The sequence below is a fragment of the Coregonus clupeaformis genome, chromosome 35, assembly GCF_020615455.1.
Source record: "Coregonus clupeaformis isolate EN_2021a chromosome 35, ASM2061545v1, whole genome shotgun sequence".
Lineage (NCBI taxonomy): Eukaryota > Metazoa > Chordata > Actinopteri > Salmoniformes > Salmonidae > Coregonus > Coregonus clupeaformis.
Genome location: NC_059226.1, coordinates 41,505,755 through 41,524,812, shown reverse-complemented (window position 1 = coordinate 41,524,812; position 19,058 = coordinate 41,505,755). Strand labels below are relative to the sequence as shown.

The following is a 19,058-nucleotide window of genomic DNA, read 5'->3' as shown; positions in this document are numbered from 1 at the left end:
GTGCTGTAAGAGTTCACTGTCCAGGCAGGTGTCAATCCTTTAGTTTACAGTATTAAAGACGTTTCTTCTTCTCTTTTCTTCTCTTTGGTGAGTTCACATTGGGAAGTTCTGCACAGGTGGACAGTAGTTCTGAACAGATGTCTTCCAAACAGCTAAAGTCGTTCAGCTGTGAACCTTATGGCTCAGGGCTAATGAATAATGGAGACACCATGTAAGGGGATATGGGGACAAGCTGTCCCATAACGTGATTGGACAGGTATTTGCCTTCATTCTTCCTGTCATGTGACCAGTGAGCTCACCAATGGGTTATGCAGTACTTCCTGGGCTACTCTGTCTTTGAGGTCCTAGATGTCTATCAATAACGCTGCCCTACGCTCTGAAAAGAGATATCAGTGTAAGTGAGGTATCAATAGTTTAATTGTAGCTGGTTAGGGAATCTGATCACTTTTAATTGGATCAGGGTTACACACCTTAAAGGAAAACTCCACCCAAAAGCTATCTATTGGTATAGTCCCAAATGTTGTTGATATAGTCCCAAAATGGTTTGCATGTTAGCAATCAAGTTTTCAAGATATTTAACTTTCATAATACAGAAATACAGCTGGTATGATACATTTTGCATCATATGATGCTGCGTTTTGCATCATATGATGCAAAATGCATCATACCGGCTTTATTTCTGTATTATGTATTGGGTCTAATTAAACAAATACCAAAAGATGGTTTTTGGGTGAAATTGTCCTTTAATGTGTGTTGTACTCTACCTGTACCCACCCAGACCTTTGTATGCCATAGCATTCAGCTCACCACAAAAACAACAATCAGCATGCAGTCTCTGGGATTTGACTCAACGTGACCCTTTCCTTTCTGAGTAGCATGTGAAACATCTGGACCCTGTGTTGTCAACTATCATGACAAATAGCAAAAAGAGTGGTGGTCTTTGTGGTGTTTATGTTCAAATGTACTTTTCTTGTGCTTGTGGTTGTGTCTGGTACCAATAATAGACTAGTCTACATGTTAGAGGGAGTTTAATACTTCTAGACCAAGGCTTTCCCCACCCAAAGAGCATACAGGATATGTTATGTTATGACCTTGCGTTGCATCCCTTGTAATTTAGCTGTTTGGCTAGGAAATTAAACGTAATGTCGTTTATTTATAAGATACTTTTTAAAAAAAGTGGGAAATGGGTGTGGTTTCCACAGTGTAAACTATGTCTGTATTCACACGGGTCCATTAACACTCATAATGATTACCCAGGTAGGTTATTATAGGTGGTCCTCTGTAGCTCAGCTGGTAGAGCACGGCGCTTGTAACGCCAAGGTAGTGGGTTCGATCCGATTCGAACTATGTCTGTATTCACACGGGTCCATTAACACTCATAATGATTACCCAGGTAGGTTATTATAGGTGGTCCTCTGTAGCTCAGCTGGTAGAGCACGGCGCTTGTAACGCCAAGGTAGTGGGTTCGATCCCCGGGACCACCCATACACAAAAATGTATGCACGCACGACTGTAAGTCGCTTTGGATAAAAGCGTCTGCTAAATGGCATATTATTATTATTATTATAGGGATAAGACTAGCAGGACAAAAATACATATTACTGTGCAAATGGCCATATGGGAACATGGCATGAATAAACTTCTATGAAGGCCTTCACAATTTCAAGTTAATGCAGAGAAACGACTGGGGAGCCTTTTTTGTGAAGCTGGTGAGCGTTGATCAGTAACTGATTATATTTTTTAAGTAATCTGACCAATGCTGGATGTCTGAGACTGAGAGCACAGGCAAAAAGGAAGAAAATTAGAGGTTAGACAACCCTTAAAAAAAGAGAGTGAGAGAGAGGCGAGAGGGAGAGAGAGAGAAGTAGAGAGAGAGAGGGAGAGAGAGAGTAGAGAAAGAGAGAGAGAGGTGAGAAAGAGAGAGAGAAGTAGAGAGAGAGAAGTAGAGAGAGAGAGAGAGTAGAGAGAGAGAGAGAGAGAGAGAGAGAGAGAGAGAGAGAGAGAGAGAGAGAGAGAGAGAGAGAGAGAGAGAGAGAGAGAGAGAACATTTCTCAAAAGGCAGTTGTCTTCTCCTCTCAAGGCTACTTGGATATTACTGGATGGTACTGTGTACTGCAACGCTAGCCTAGCTCCCTCGTCCTCCTCTCCTCTCGTCCTCCTGTCTACCCTGTATGTGTGTTCGGAAGGTGCCTGTCTCAGGTGCAGACATGGCCACCTCTGTGCACTCCAGGATTATTCTATGTCTGGCTATATCTTTGGTTCCGGTATTGGCAGTGGCCAGCCAGGATGTCAAGCTAGGTGAGTGGACGGGGCTGCACTACATGACTTATGGTCTGACTGACCGATGATTGTGTTGATTGCTCTGGCTTGAACTGGTGATATGAATTGCTTATGTGTTTAACTTTTTGTTCTACATTTTTTTTATTGATTGATAGAATTTATTAAATAATTAGAAGTAGTAGGCTGCTCCAGCCGCAGACAACATTACAGACATAAACATTATCGAAGATAAAAACACAATAAAGCCTGAAGGCTTTTTTCCATTGAGTACCACAGTATGAGTCATATCATTTTTTCACCATTCATTTTTCCATCTGGGATTTTAGAACTGCTTCATATAAGGTCTGTGTTTCATGTAGGCTTACCCTGGCGTGACGTTTTGATAGCCGCGCAAATCTCTCTTGGACAAGGTGACTTTTATCAATAATTATCATTGTGAATTTTGTTGAGTAAATTCAGGCGAATATTTTGATAAAACTCACCTTGTCCGGGAGAGAATTACATGGCTATCAAAACGTCACGCCAAGGTAAGCCGACACCAAACACACAATTAATTTGCATTTTTTGTAGAATTCACGATGTAAAAAATGAATGGCGGAAAAACCATTGGAACCATATCCGTGTTTTTATGGGTATTATGATGCGTCCACTGTGGAGGACTATTGTGGTCCAGGTAGATGGCCGGTAGATGGCAGGTAGATGGCAGGTAGATGGCAGGTAGATGGCAGGTGGGCAAGATTGACACATCACACCCAATGCAATTTAAAAACAACAACAGTATAATCATTTACTACTATATCAACCTTATCAACAGCACAGAGGTGCCTGTTTAGGAGTCGTCTCGTCAAAGAATACCCCTAATCACACTGACAGATATTTTTTAAAGCTATTAAAGCTATTCATCTTAAAGCTATTCTCTGAAGACAGAGTTTTCAGGTAGCTTGGTAACCTTTTCCACAGAACTGCAGCAGAGTACAGGAATTACTTTTTTCCCATGGAGCTCTTGAATCTACACGGAACAAAGTTAGTGAAGGTCCCTCTGGGAACAAAGGATTCCCTCTGGGAACAAAGGACTAGGGTTGAAAAGCCACCGGTAATATACCAAATTTACCGGAATCTTTTGTTTTGATTTGTTTAACAATGTTTTGGTTACTACATGATTCCATATGTGTTATTTCATAGTTTTGACATCTTCACTATTATTCTACAATGTAGAAAATAGTAAAAATAAAGACAAACCCTTGAATGAGTAGGTGTGTCCAAACTTTTGACTGGTACTGTATACTGTATATATTTCACATGTGATAAGTCCACACAGAGGGCCAGAGATAATTACAGACACCTGTGATTGTCTGAAGTACCCAAAAAGGCCACTAGATGTCATCTGATAAAATTCCATATATTCCTTGAAAGTTACCAAAATTCTGGTAGTTTACTGGTAAAGTACTCGAAAGTTTCGAGTAATATACCCTACCTTTGCAACCCTTCTCAGGATAGATCAAGCATGACAATGAGATGATGCAACACTTTTATGCTTTTTATACTTTTATGGGGCCTTTTTGAACATCTATAGGTGTTGTATATACAATATTCATACTTTTTTGTTTTAAGCTTGTGTTTAGTTTACAGGCCTCAATATCACAATTATTTTCTCACAGTGAAACGTAAAGTACTAAAATGGGTAATTTCTTTACAGCAGGAAGTGGTCTGTTTTATAAGCACCATCATACCTCTCACCCCACAGCATGTTTAGTCCAGTTTACAGGCGTCTCTAGACCACGTTGGCCTTGCCCTCAACATCACTCCCCAAAACTGAGCTAAACCAAATAAACACTTTTAATGGGTGCTATTTTCTCATTGCTCATATTGTAGCTTTTACAAGTAAGTAAATAAAGTGTTCAAATAACACTAATGGGATCTCTCAGAAATGCTGTCTGGATACAAACATCAATACATGGATAGAATACATATTTTTATTTTGTTTTTACCAGGTATGTCAGTTAGGAACACATTCTTATTTACAATAACGCCCTGGCAACAATTTTTGCATACAACGAAAATACATCCCTCTTAGACAGACTACGTGCTAAAGTGGTGTTGTGTGTATGACTGGCTGGCTGGCTGGCTGGCTGGCTGGCTGGCTGGCTGGAAGGGCTATTTCAGTGCAAGGCTGAGGCAGAATGAAGGGTTGTAGAGTGCCATGGTCATAATGATGTTGGGATGGACCAAAACAGGCCACTGATTTTGGTCAGTGGTTTGCCAGAGAGCGACCAGACACGCCCAGTGAAATGATGCATGCTGGGTATGAATATGCTTCATACTGTCGGCATCCACAAAGCCCATATCACTTTAGAAGTATACTGGCTTCGAACAGGGAAGAATGTAAGTTACTGATGTGGTAAACAAAACATATTCTTGAGTCTGGTTTCTCCAAATGATTATTTTCCTTGCCACTTTTGTATGTGCTTGCGTAGCAGTGGGTCAATCAAGTGATAAGTAGGCCTAACCTTGCCTGCCACCTGGGCCCAGTTTTTCTAAAGTTATCTGTCCGGATGTCGTCTATCGATAAGATAAAATGCATAGAAACAGAATGAATAGAACGGAGTCCCCATTCAAGTCAATGATTCGTCCCATTCTTTCATTCTATATCTAGGTATTTAATCCTATCCGATAGGTGAAATCCAGATAGATAACCTTTGAAAAACTGGCCGCTGATGACTTGTGTTAGCTCCCCAAGCTGATGCCTAGGCTTTAGCTCAGTGGGTTAAAGCAGACTTGTTGCAGGCAGGTAACCTGAGTTCAAACCCAGTAGGTCACACTTGCTGCTCGGGGGTTTAGGCCCATGTTGCTGTAGAAAACGTCTTATTATAAAAAGTCTCATAATAATGGCAGGAATAATGGAATGGCATCAAACCCCTGGAAACCATGTGTTTGATGTATTTGATACCGTTCCACTGATTCCGCTCCAGTCATTACCACAAACCCATTCTCCCCAATTAAGGTGCCACCAGCCTCCTGTGGTGTATTGTTTGAGCAGATTAATGCTACACTGAAAAAGACAAGAAAACCATACTTTCTAAAATATTCCCCAATGTTCTTTGGCTGTAAAACAGTATACTATTGGACAATGTTTTATAATGCTTGATAATATAACACCACGATCACTTTCACCTGACTTCACAGCTGAGCAGTAAAGTGTCATATAGGTCAGTGTGATGTACGGAAAATTATGGCAGGCGGCCATATTGGATAATTAACTCAAGTGGAACGGTGTTATGGTCCATGTGCAAACCACAAATGGATTCAATTTACAGTCACCACAGGCCTCACTTTTATAGTGATCAAAACGCTGAACATAATGGATTTAATAATAACACCCTGGTTGGTGAAGTAAATATACAAATGATTGATTAATGTACACTATTCACTTGGGTACAGCTGACTTAACTTAATAACGTTATAACATTTTGGAAATGGAAGTTGGTCCATTTGATGAAGCGTTTTGATTCCATGGCTGTGGAGTTAGCTGGGTGGGGCCTCTCATGGCTGGGTTAGAAATACAGACCAGCCACAGACACATGCTAAGCTTAACCTATAATATAGGCCGCTGTGGTTTTCCCTGAAATAACTCCTGCTTTTGAAAAGTAGCTTCTCTCTTGGGGAGAGGCTCACCCACATAATGAGTACTTGAAGTTAAGTTTATCATATAAAACTGGCTAAGTTTATAAAAAGTGAGATGCCGCGATGATATTACATATAGTACTGCAGCAGGTGGTCAGGGTTTCCCCTAGTTTCACTCTCTTTAGTTCCAACAGAGGCCCCCACCAACCCGCCTAGATAATGGCATGGAAAATGCTTGGGTTGTTTCTTGCTTCCTGGCAACATCTGTATTGGAGTGATGTTTCCCTGATTCACAGATTAATTGTGAAAAGAGCTTCTGTTCCGTGTCATCGACTGTGCTGTGGAACATCTTCTTATTATCTCCAGTGAACTTTAGTCTTCGGGATCTCATTGAAGTGGGATGGGAAATGTAGACGCCTATTTATAAAAATAACATCAAGCCCAGAACCTGAAAGGACAGTCTGATTTCTTAGTCTATATTACTGGGTTTGACTTACATGACGTCAGTGTCTTGCTCAGTACTTATGTCGACTATATTTAGATGCAGGCCTAGAATTTACAACTTTGAATGATAAGTGTGGAGATGTGAAACAAGTAACATAATGATTTATAAAGGCAAGCTTCCTATTTTGTCATAGAAATTTGCGAAATTGCTCTTATGATGAGCAATCACCCTACACAACTACATCCTTGGTATATGAGCTTCTTCCAAGATTCATAATTACACATTGGAGGAAAAACATTTAACTTCACAATTTGACAATGAGGAGCTTCACTGAAAATAATAGTTATGTGGAGCTGATGCACCAAGCTACATAAAGAGTAGGTCATCACATTCTATCCTGGGGACAATCTAAGATGGTCCTTCTCTCTCTAACCGTGTTAATGTGTTACATTCTTCATAAAAACCCTAAACTGAACGTTTCACACAATGCCGAGTTTGTGGCAAGTGAGCTGTACTTGATTTCACAGTGGAAAACAAAGAATTTCAGACGTGTACTTAAACACAATGACACCAACACCACATTGTCCACATTATAGTAAATGTGAGATTGTCCCACTCTGGGACGGTGTTCTCGCTCTTCTGTCTGCCACCTAGTGGACATAGAATAAACACACAAAACGTACAATACTAATCATTTAGTCACATGGACACTCATCAGGTCACATGGTCATTAAAAACTCTCTTCCCTAATCAGGCCTGCTAAACAACCCCTTGATTCTATTGGCCAGAAATGGTCATTCATGCTTTTTGTCATCTCTGAAAGTCCCAGAAACACAGCGGTGTTGTTTCCTGGTGTTATTGTGGAGGGTTACTCTACGTCTTACTCCATAAGGACATAACATGTAAAGATACACGTCTGAATGCAAATGGTGTTTACTTGCTCTGGCAGGGCACGAAGACAGCTGTGCAGAAAACGGCAAAGTCTACAGCAACAATGAGATTTGGAACCCGGAGCCATGTAAGATCTGTGTGTGTGACCTGGGCACTATTACCTGTGAGGATGTCCGATGTGAAGACCTATCCTGTAAGGAAACCACCACCCCTGAGGGAGAATGTTGCCCTGTGTGTTCTGAGGCTGCAGGTACCCAGGGCCAACAGGCTGCTACCTGGGATAATCTGCTACCAAAGATCAAAACAGGTGAACTCATTCTCACCACATTACATTGATCCATGTTTTACAGTTTCAAGCGTCAGCTAAGATAATTATTACTCATGGTCATGGAATGGAATGGTGTTCGATTAATGGTGTTGTTACATTCTAATTACAGTCTCACTACATTCTCTCAGTATTTCTAATAGGACCTATGTCTGATTCATATTCTCTTCTTCAATCTCCATGACTCTGTAGAGGAGAAGAAGGATGAGACCTGCAGGGACAACGGGCAGGTGTACGCCCACAACGACATGTGGACCCCAGAGCCGTGCAGGGTGTGTGTGTGTGATAGTGGAACCACCCTCTGTGAGGAGGTGCAGTGTGAGACGGTGGGGAACTGTGAGAAGGTTACCATCCCTGAGGGAGAGTGCTGCCCCGTGTGTGACAGCTTCTCCAGCGCTAACAGGAGGATAGGTGAGATAAATGATATACTAATATATATACAGTACCGGTCAAAAGTTTGGACACACCTACTCATTCAAGGGTTTTTCTTTATTTTTACTATTTTCTACATTGTAGAATAATAGTGAAGACATCAAAACTATGAAATATCACATATGGAATCATGTAGTAACCAAAAAAGTGTTAAACAAATCAAAATATATTTCATATTTGAGATTCTTCAAATAGCCACCCTTTGCTTTGATGACAGCTTTGCACACTGTTGGCATTCTCTCAACCAGCTTCATGAGGTAGTCACCTGGAATGCATTTCAATTAACAGGTGTGCCTTCTTAAAAGTTAATTTGTGGAATGTCTTTCCTTCTTAATCCGTTTGAGCCAATCAGACATGAAGGTCATCAAGGCAAAGGGTGGCTATTTGAAGAATCTCAAATCTCAAATATATTTGATTTGTTTAACACCTTTTTGGTTACTACATGATTCATATGTGTTATTTCATAGTTTTGTTGTCTTCACTATTATTCTACAATGTAGAAAATAGTACAAATAAAGAAAAACCCTTAAATGAGTAGGTGTGTCCACACTTTTGACCGGTACTGTATATATATGCACATATACATGCTTAAACATATATATGAATGGTATGTCTAAAGGGCGAGGCTCACATGTCTACATCATTAGCTCAGACTGACTGTGACTGCAAGGTGTTGCCTGGGAATCCAAACTGAAGTGTGAAACGTAGCGATTAAGTTTGGATTCCCATTTGCCAGTCTCACTGACTGATGATAAGAGGGGAAAACATACTGAATTTCATAGCGTTTCAACATATAACACAGTCTCAAGTCATTAAAGATCACACGTCACTTTAAGGATAAAAGATCTACATTAAAATATGATTTCTTCCTTTTCCTTCCTCAAAGAAATGATGGCGTTCCAGGTGAGTAATGATGAAAGATATTCACAATTTTCTGTTTTCCACTTTGATTTTTACTTGGACACACTCCTGATTATTAGCTTGAGTGCTAGTCTGTTTGTGTTGACATGCCAACTCCTTGTCACTCATTGTCATATTTGGCTTGACAGTGACCAATGGGGTTGGCAAGAGCACAAACATATCTGGGACCAGGCTACCTGAATAGCTGAGCTGATTGTCACATTGTTATTGATGCATTTGATTTCCAGGGTCAGAAAGGTGAACCTGGTGATATCCCTGACGTAAGTCTGTTTTCATACATCTCAGAGACAGAAACAGTGCATTTGTTAATCAAGAATTCATGTGACTTTTGATGCCTATTATGACAACTCTTATCCAAAACGTCATACTGTCACTTTTATATCTGAACAACTGTTTTTGTTTGTTTTTTGTTTCCAGGTCGTGGGGCCAGTAGGTCAACCTGGACCAATGGTGAGCACTCTGTAGCCATTTATTTTGTAAAAAAAAACGTCTTCATAAATTAACATATTTGATATTATTATGTTATAAGTTTCTCAAACTGTATACCATTGGAGGCTGGTGGGAGGAGCTATAGGAGGACGGGCTCATTGTAATGGCTGGAATGGAATTCATGGAATGGTACCAAACACATCAAACACATGGAAACAACGTGTTTGACTCCGTTCCATAAATTCCAGCCATTACAATGAGCCCATCCTCCTATAGCTCCTCCCACCAGCCTCCTATTGTATACACACTAGATGGCGCTATAGAGCTTCAGTAACCAAGGAGAATGACCTGATGCTACTACTTCGGTCTTTCCACAGCCACAGTGGTAAGACACTACTACTAGTGTAACTTATCATGTGAAGTCATCATGTTTTCTTGTTATCTGTGTCAATGTTTCAGGGTCCTCCCGGAGCTCAGGGGAACAGAGGATACACTGGATTCAAGGGCAGAAAAGTATGTCTAACACAATGACATTTACATCTAGAGAAGCGTGTTACAGGACTGCGATTTAATGTGATTTTTCCCTAGCCTAAGACTAACACACTACACTGAGCTAACTCACTGCTCTTCAATACTTTATATGTTGAATCTGGTAGACATGTTAGATCATCTCTGTAGTAGTGACGTTGTATACTGTCATTCATGAGTTTGCACGTGTTTCCTAAAATCCAGGGTTTACAGGGCCCAGCTGGCATCGACGGGGAACCAGGAGTCCCAGGGAACCCTGGTGAGCCAGGATCCCCGGCCAGCCCTCACACCCTGGGGTGAGTCTGTCTGTCTGTCCTCCCAGCCGACACTTCACTGGTGCGGTCTGTAACCTTCATTTCTGGTCAAAAGTGCTTTCCCTCCCTACACTTGTTAGTAAACTCACTGGGTGGGTATGTTGTGGCAAAAATACAGCCATTTGTATTTTGCATTGCTTTTTGGCCAAATGTGCTTGCTGTACCTGAAATCATTTTCACCCCAAAACGTAAAGTAAGTACGTGGGGGCTTGTAGGGATACTCAGAGCACATAAAGAAACGTGGGGGCTTGTAGGGATACTCAGAGCACATAAAGAGACGTGGGTCTTGTAGGGATATCTCAGAGCACATAAAGAGACGTGGGGGATTGTAGGGATATCTCAGAGCACATAAAGAGACGTGGGGGCTTGTAGGGATATCTCAGAGCACATAAAGAGATGTGGGGGCTTGTAGGGATACTCAGAGCACATAAAGAGATGTGGGGGCTTGTAGGGATAGCTCAGAGCTTCCAACCCGTTTCTAGCCCTCTTCTCATTGCACTTGTCCAGTTGAGGTGACCTTGCACCTGCTCTCTTCATATGGAGGCGGCTACCTGTCTGTGGTCACCAGTGAAGAACTTCCACACCGTGATAAGGAATGAAGAATGACTGTCCTCCTCTCTCCCCCAGGGCCAGCTGGTCTCTCAGATGGCTGCAGGCTTCGGTGAGAAATCAGCTGGGATGATGGGGTTGATATCTGGCAACAGGGTGAGTTATTATTAAATCAGCTGGGATGATGGGGTTGATATCTGGCAACAGGGTGAGTTACTATTAAATCAGCTGGGATGATGGGGTTGATATCTGGCAACAGGGTGAGTTACTATTAAATCAGCTGTCCTATACTAAAAGCCCCTGACAACCTCAATGACTGGTAGTCCTTGCTAAGTGTGTGAGTCCATGGGCAGTAGATTGTAAACAAGGAAAACATACGGTAGCATATACACCACAGGGGCTGGTGGCACCTAAATTGGGGAGGACAGGCTCATGTTGATGGCTGGAGCAGAATTAGTGCAATGGTATCAAATACATCAAACACATGGTTTCCATTCCATTTGCTCCATTCCAGCCATTATTATGAGCAGTCCTCCCCTCAGCAGCATCCTGTCTTATACATTGTCTTTGGCGGGTTTGATTGAACGACAGTTAATTTACGTTTGTGCCTACATTACTATTTACTCATTACTCATTACTCATTACTCTGTCTCTGTATGTTGTCTCCATGTATATTTTAGGGTGAGGCAGGACCAAGAGGGCCTCCTGGACAGCCTGGTCAACCAGTAAGTCAAAGATAGCCGACTATATCTACCTTTCAGACATCAATTCTTACTGGAGATCATTTCTGTAACTCAACAGACAGATATGTGATGCTTTCCTTTTCACCCCTGTCTCGTAGGGCCCTACAGGGGGACAGGGTGCCCCAGGAGACGTTGGAGACCCAGGATCCATGGTAAGAACCAAGCACAATCTCTGCATCAGACATCTCTCTGATGTTATTTTGACTGGGTTTGAATCCTGGTAGCCTACATGCTTGAAGACTGTTAGTCCATTGAGCTAAAGCAAAAATATTAAAATAAATGTATGTTTTAGTCAAATATTATATCTGTTTGAGCTTCTTGAGGTCTTGCAGTCTGTTCCGCCCCCCTACCATCCATTCAAGAAAAAAATCATCCCGCGACTGAATCGGGCTGAATCTAATCTTCCTGTCCTAGGCATTAGCTCAGGGAGCTAACGCAAGTCTTCAGTTCTCAGGCAAAGTTATCATCATCACACCAGCTTGGATCACTGAACTACCTCCGATTCACTCTCACACACCGTATCGAGGTGTTACACTAAGATCTACAAGAGCCTTTGCTCAAAATGTTTTATTGACTGTGTGTGATTTGACATGTTGTTTTTACACAGGGCGGCTTTGGTTACAGAGGACCTGAGGGCCCACCAGGAAAACCAGGACCAGATGTAAGTACTCTACACTCGACCAGACATAGGCCGTGTCCCAAATGGTACCCTATTCCCTATATAGTGCAATACTATAAACCAGGACCCACAGGGCCAGTGGCGGGAACAACCCGCATTAGACATAACGTCTTCTGAGTATGAATGAGCCTAGTATGTTGATATTGGTAGGCTTTCTGCATATGTTCTAAACAGTGTGTAGTATGATTAGTACACAGTATGTAGTTTTAGTAAGTAGTACACAAGACAGATTTCAGACACGGCCATAGACCATGGTTGCCACTTGCCACTGATCAAAACAGATACAAATGTTATGTAAGTGTAGTGTCTTGTTGCTAATGTAGATTACAGCATTGCTGGTAGTTCTGCATATTTTATTCAATAGGCGGCGGTTGAAAACGTGCTAGTGTACGCTACACTAACACCGATACCTTGGTGTGTCTAACGTGCTAGTGAAGGCTACACTAACACCGATACCTTGGTGTGTCTAACGTGCTAGTGAAGGCTACACTAACACCGATACCTTGGTGTGTCTAACGTGCTAGTGAAGGCTACACTAACACCGATACCTTGGTGTGTCTAACGTGCTAGTGAAGGCTACACTAACACCGATACCTTGGTGTGTCTAACGTGCTAGTGAAGGCTACACTAACACCGATACCTTGGTGTGTCTAACGTGCTAGTGAAGGCTACACTAACACCGATACCTTGGTGTGTCTAACGTGCTAGTGAAGGCTACACTAACACCGATACCTTGGTGTGTCTAACGTGCTAGTGAAGGCTACACTAACACCGATACCTTGGTGTGTCTAACGTGCTAGTGAAGGCTACACTAACACCGATACTGTCACGATCGAAGGAGGAGGACCAAGGCGCAGCGTTGAATGCAAACATACTTATTTATTCAATGATTACACGAACAAAACAACAAACGATAACGTGACGTCCTCGGTCTAACACAAACCACACTGGAACAAGATCCCACAACCACTGTGGGAAAACAGCCTGTCTAAATATGGTTCCCAATCAGAGGCAACCAGCAACAGCTGACACTCGTTGCCTCTGATTGAGAACCACTCTGGCCAACATAGAAATACAACAACTAGCATACACAAAGGAAACTCACACCCTGCTCAACATACAAGTGTCCCCAGAGCCAGGGCGTGACAGATACCTTGGTGTATCTAACTCTGCCCTAACATGCCATGTTGTGTGTCATTAGCTAGTTTTTTTTCTAACCTTTATCAGAGATGGTAGAATGCCACGTGTCAATCAACCATCTAGACTCTTAGACAACACTAAACTGCCTAACCTGGAAGCGAAAGAAATCCACACCTGTTGAGACGAGGTGCTGGCTAGCGGAGTAGAACACTTGGAAAAGAAAAGGAGAGCCGTACACACTAGGAGCTCAGATGCAATCATTTTATAACCAACGTTTCGACAGACAAACTTTCTTCATCAGGGTATAATGACAAACACTGCGGGTCACTAGTTTATATGGTTTCAAAGGACACACACAGGGGTCTGCAATCATGGCCGAGTGTGGCTTGATATCATTGGTTAATTTACAATATTTATAGAACATATAAAAAACATGAATGGATAGCATACGATCATACAGTGGGGAAAATAAGTATTTAGTCAGCCACCAATTGTGCAAGTTCTCCCACTTAAAAAAATGAGAGCGGCCTGTGATTTTCATCATAGGTACACGTCAACTATGACAGACAAAATGAGAAAAAAAATCCAGAAAATCACATTGTAGGATTTTTAATGAATTTATTTGCAAATTATGGTGGAAAATAAGTATTTGGTCAATAACAAACGTTTCTCAATACTTTGTTATATACCCTTTGTTGGCAATGACACAGGTCAAACGTTTTCTGTAAGTCTTCACAAGGTTTTCACACACTGTTGCTGGTATTTTGGCCCATTCCTCCATGCAGATCTCCTCTAGAGCAGAGATGTTTTGGGGCTGTCGCTGGGCAACACGGACTTTCAACTCCCCTCCAAAGATTTTCTATGGGGTTGAGATCTGGAGACTGGCTAGGCCACTCCAGGACCTTGAAATGCTTCTTACGAAGCCACTCCTTCGTTGCCTGGGCGGTGTGTTTGGGATCATTGTCATGCTGAAAGACCCAGCCACGTTTCATCTTCAATGCCCTTGCTGATGGAAGGAGGTTTTCACTCAAAATCTCACGATACATGGCCCCATTCATTCTTTCCTTTACACGGATCAGTCGTCCTGGTCACTTTGCAGAAAAACAGCCCCAAAGCATGATGTTTCCACCCCCCATGCTTCACAGTAGGTATGGTGTTCTTTGGATGCAACTCAGCATTCTTTGTCCTCCAAACACGACGAGTTCAGTTTTTACCAAAAAGTTCTATTTTGGTTTAATCTGACCATATGACATTCTCCCAATCCTCTTCTGGATCATCCAAATGCACTCTAGCAAACTTCAGACGGGCCTGGACATGTACTGGCTTAAGCAGGGGGACACGTCTGGCACTGCAGGATTTGAGTCCCTGGCGGCGTAGTGTGTTACTGATGGTAGGCTTTGTTACTTTGGTCCCAGCTCTCTGCAGGTCATTCACTAGGTCCCCCCGTGTGGTTCTGGGATTTTTGCTCACCGTTCTTGTGATCATTTTGACCCCACAGGGTGAGATCTTGCGTGGAGCCCCAGATCGAGGGAGATTGTCAGTGGTCTTGTATGTCTTCCATTTCCTAATAATTGCTCCCACAGTTGATTTCTTCAAACCAAGCTGCTTACCTATTGCAGATTCAGTCTTCCCAGCCTGGTGCAGGTCTACAATTTTGTTTCTGGTGTCCTTTGACAGCTCTTTGGTCTTGGCCATAGTGGAGTTTGGAGTGTGACTGTTTGAGGTTGTGGACAGGTGTCTTTTATACTGATAACAAGTTCAAACAGGTGCCATTAATACAGGTAACGAGTGGAGGACAGAGGAGCCTCTTAAAGAAGAAGTTACAGGTCTGTGAGACCAGAAATCTTGCTTGTTTGTAGGTGACCAAATACTTATTTTCCACCATAATTTGCAAATAAATTCATTATAAATCCTACAATGTGATTTTCTGGGGAAAAAAATCTCAATTTGTCTGTCATAGTTGACGTGTACCTATGATGAAAATTACAGGCCTCTCTCATCTTTTTAAGTGGGAGAACTTGCACAATTGGTGGCTGACTAAATACTTTTTTCCCCACTGTAGATATAATTTGGCTACATAGGCCTACAAACATTTACAATTAATAGCTAAATCACAATAATTACAAGAATGGCTTCAGATCAAAGTCTACGTTGAGACCTAAGGGAGAAAGGGTCTTTAAATTAAACACTAAACTGCCTAACACACCTTTGTTCAGGATTATACAATGGGTGGGTCTAATCCTGGATGCTTATTGGTTAAAACCGCATTCCAGCTATTGTCTATTCCACAAGTTACCACCGGCTAAATCTATAACGTTGAAATGCCTATTTACTCTGTTCCATCTGACTGTGCAATCCACTGTCTCATTAGCCCAGCCAGATAATTTATATATTAGATCTACACTGTAAAAAGAATCTAGACATTATCTCCCATTTCTTTTAGACTAGCATTTGGTTTTCAACAGCGGAGATTTGTAATAACCTTGCTGTCTGTCTCTCTGATATTTGCAACATTGTTTCAATATTGAAATTCGATCTCTACCTGTCCTATGAACGTGTCGGGAGTCCGGACGATACAGACAGGCTGGCTGCTTTTCTCAGCCAATTGAAATCATGAATCGGCATCAATGTTATGGACATAAACAAAGAAATGTCAATAGAAAAACAGGAAATGCAGCTAGTTTGCTGTCATTCCAGCTTCAATTTGAAGTGATTAAAAAAGTGATAATGCCCTCGAAGCCGGTGTTTGGAGGATATATTGGCACTGTTTGCCGGCCCGAGACGAATCGTGCCAATATATCCTCCAAACACCGGCTTCTCGGGCATGATCACTTGCGAACCCAAAATGGAGACAATTATTTTGTTAAAACCTTTGTTCTACATCAACCTTTATTGCATTGAACATTTAGTCTTCCACATCTATCCAGAATCAGTTGGAGTCCTATGTTGAAGTGCTGTTCATCTGTTGAAATGCTGTTTGTCTTCCTGCCTGAAGTAATGTTAATCTGTTGAAATGCTGTTTGTCTAACTCTGAGAGGGTGAAAACTACAACAATTTGTTAACTACCTGTACTGTAATATCTTCCAGCAACTGAGAAGGTCATGTGATGTTTTCCCTTAACAGGGAGAACCTGGTCCAACCGGAATAGGCGGAGAGAAGGGAGCCACTGGATCTGCCGTAAGTAACAAACTATCATCCAAAGTTCACACAACCAACTGTCTGTCAGCCTTCAAACAACCAATTATCACTGTTCTATGCATGAAATCTCTTTCTCTGTCACTGTAAATCGAATGAGTGTCGAATACAAAGGCATTCACAAAAACACAATTACACACTTCTTTTGTGATAGACATTTCATGATTTTGATTATATCACTTCAAACAATTTCCATGTGAATAGAGTGAGATATAAGACACTGTGGATAGATGCACTTTATTTTCCCATCCACTCCCATACAACTTTAGAAAACAGGTACCATCGCCTTCAACCTAAACTGGAATGAAACCAATGAACAACAGTCCACAATTAGAATAGACTATTGTTTTAAGGGGCTACTGTATGTACTTATACATGTGATAATAACACAGTGATTGAATGTGGTGTTTTCCAGGGTGCCAGAGGTTTCCCAGGACTGCCAGGTCACCCTGGACTGAAGGGCCTTAAGGTCAGCAGCAACACATGGATGATCACAATGCTCATATCTAACCTCCATCTTTTAATTTGTGACAAATCTATATCAGATCATTAAAAGTGTGACAATGTACTGTAGTTTGAAGCATGGCTGCGTGTACATTATTAAAATAGTTTACTTCGCACTGTGCTGTTATGAACTCCTGTGAGATTTGTTAGAGCCAAAACAGACCTGATCAGAACTAATTAACTAATGTCTTATCAACAGGGTCATACAGGTCTTCTAGGAGCGAGAGGTCAATCTGGTGCTGCTGGGTCAAAGGTAAACTCATCATCATGTATAATTTTATATTCGTCCTGCTCCGCAAGATTAGTATCTAAAAATGATCTGTTTCCGTATTGCTGCGTATACCGTGACTCTCTTTCTCTGTGTGTGTGTGTGTGTGTGTTATTTTACAGGGCCCATCAGGTACTCCTGGTGGAATGGGGCCCCCTGGTGCTGCGGTAGGTCATAATCAATTAGTTCATCGATAATAAATGATTACATGATTGTAATACCTGTTACTAGTACACACTAATATCTCTAAATACTCTGATATGTTTCCAATCTGATAGTGAGGGAGTGTAATATTATGTGTATATGTTAGGGTCCAGCAGGAATGCAAGGGGAGAGAGGAAGGAGTGGCCCAACTGGACCTGTGGTAAGAGAGATATGACTACCTCTGACCTCTGACCTATAAGTCTACATTACACAACTCCATCTCTTCAATCCATTGATTGCCCACCTGAATTCAATTGATCTGAGGCATGAGGCATCACTGATTTATATGTAGGTTCAAAGTCATAACAAAATGTTTTGTTTTAGCTTATCAGTGACACACGTTGTAACCTTTGTTTTTTATTTTTATTTATCCAGGCGAGTCAATTAAGAATCAATTCTTATTTACAATGACGGCCTGGTTTACAATGACAGCCTATGCTGCCACTGTCCTCCTATGCTTATGTGCATTGATGATGAGTTGATAGAGTTGAATTTGTCAAATCCTCTTTCAGTTGTGCATCTCTCTCCATACAGGGGAAACGTGGTGAATCTGGACATATTGGGAAAGCAGGACCACAGGTAAGACCTCTAACATCCAACAAAACATCACCCTTCATATCAAATTATTATGATACACAAATCAGTATTACACATGCAACAAAACAAATGAAAAGCAACTCTGTATCTACTCAAAATACACTATTTTCCTGAAAGCCAGTCAAAAAAGTGTTATACATTTACAAATCAACAGTGATGTTAACTGGGCAAAAGTGATGTTGCCAGTAGTTACCAACACCAAGTGTGTGTCTGAAATGGCTCCCTAATTCCTATATAGTTTCTATATAGTGAAGGGAATAAGGTACCATTTTGGACACAGCCCCAGGTGTGGATGACATGTAGCCTACTGTATGTGATGTGATTCTAGGGTCCTATGGGGATCACTGGAGCTCCAGGATTCCCAGGTAGTCCAGGTATAAAGGCGAGTACTGTACATTCTTTATTATACTTTGATGGACTACAGTCCTCTTCTTCTTACCAGCCATGTACTAAAGATTAGTGACTCAAACGTATAACCCAGTGCTTCCCCTCAGAATTAAGTTAATTTTGAAACTGACCCATTCGGATTACTCTATTTCGATAAAGATCTTTATATGAGGGTGTTTTTATAAGGGTGTTTTATTCAGTATGAGCTATGCATCTGTTCATCAACGGTTGATTAGAGTGCATGTAAACACACTCTGACTGTGACACTGTTGTCTCCAGGGGCAACCAGGGCCCCCCAGGAGCACGAGGGACAGGGGGCCAGCAGGGACCAAGAGGGAGGCCGGACGCGTGGGATTGGCTGGAGCTACGGGCATTCAGGTGTTTGGCTAATTCATGATGCTAATAATCTCTACACCTATGGTAACTGTACTGTCAACAACTCACCACTTCAGGGTGTAGATTGATTCACTGAAAATGTAGCTGAATCTGGTTTCTGATTGAAAGGTCCATTAAAAGTAAATTCCAATGTAATTTACATTTGAATGACATTATAAATGACACTGTAAATGTACAATATTTTATGCTTAATTAACTGACTTGTCTGGT

The 19,058-nt window shown here is 41.6% G+C and overlaps 1 protein-coding gene and 1 pseudogene across 1 annotated transcript; both read left to right on the top strand.

Annotated features, from left to right (window-relative positions):
- The first annotated feature begins 2,101 nt into the window (after window positions 1-2,101).
- On the top strand, window positions 2,102-11,616 carry LOC123482659 (collagen alpha-2(V) chain-like). The gene is made up of 11 exons (XM_045211109.1): window positions 2,102-2,298; window positions 7,296-7,544; window positions 7,755-7,973; window positions 8,881-8,897; window positions 9,143-9,175; window positions 9,333-9,365; window positions 9,804-9,857; window positions 10,077-10,168; window positions 10,814-10,891; window positions 11,416-11,460; window positions 11,577-11,616. The coding sequence occupies exons 1-9, from the start codon at window positions 2,172-2,174 to the stop codon at window positions 10,866-10,868; spliced, it is 879 nt and encodes a 292-aa protein (XP_045067044.1). The 5' UTR covers window positions 2,102-2,171; the 3' UTR covers window positions 10,869-10,891; window positions 11,416-11,460; window positions 11,577-11,616.
- LOC123481023 overlaps window positions 10,920-19,058 on the top strand; it is a 26,336-nt pseudogene continuing 18,197 nt past the window's right edge.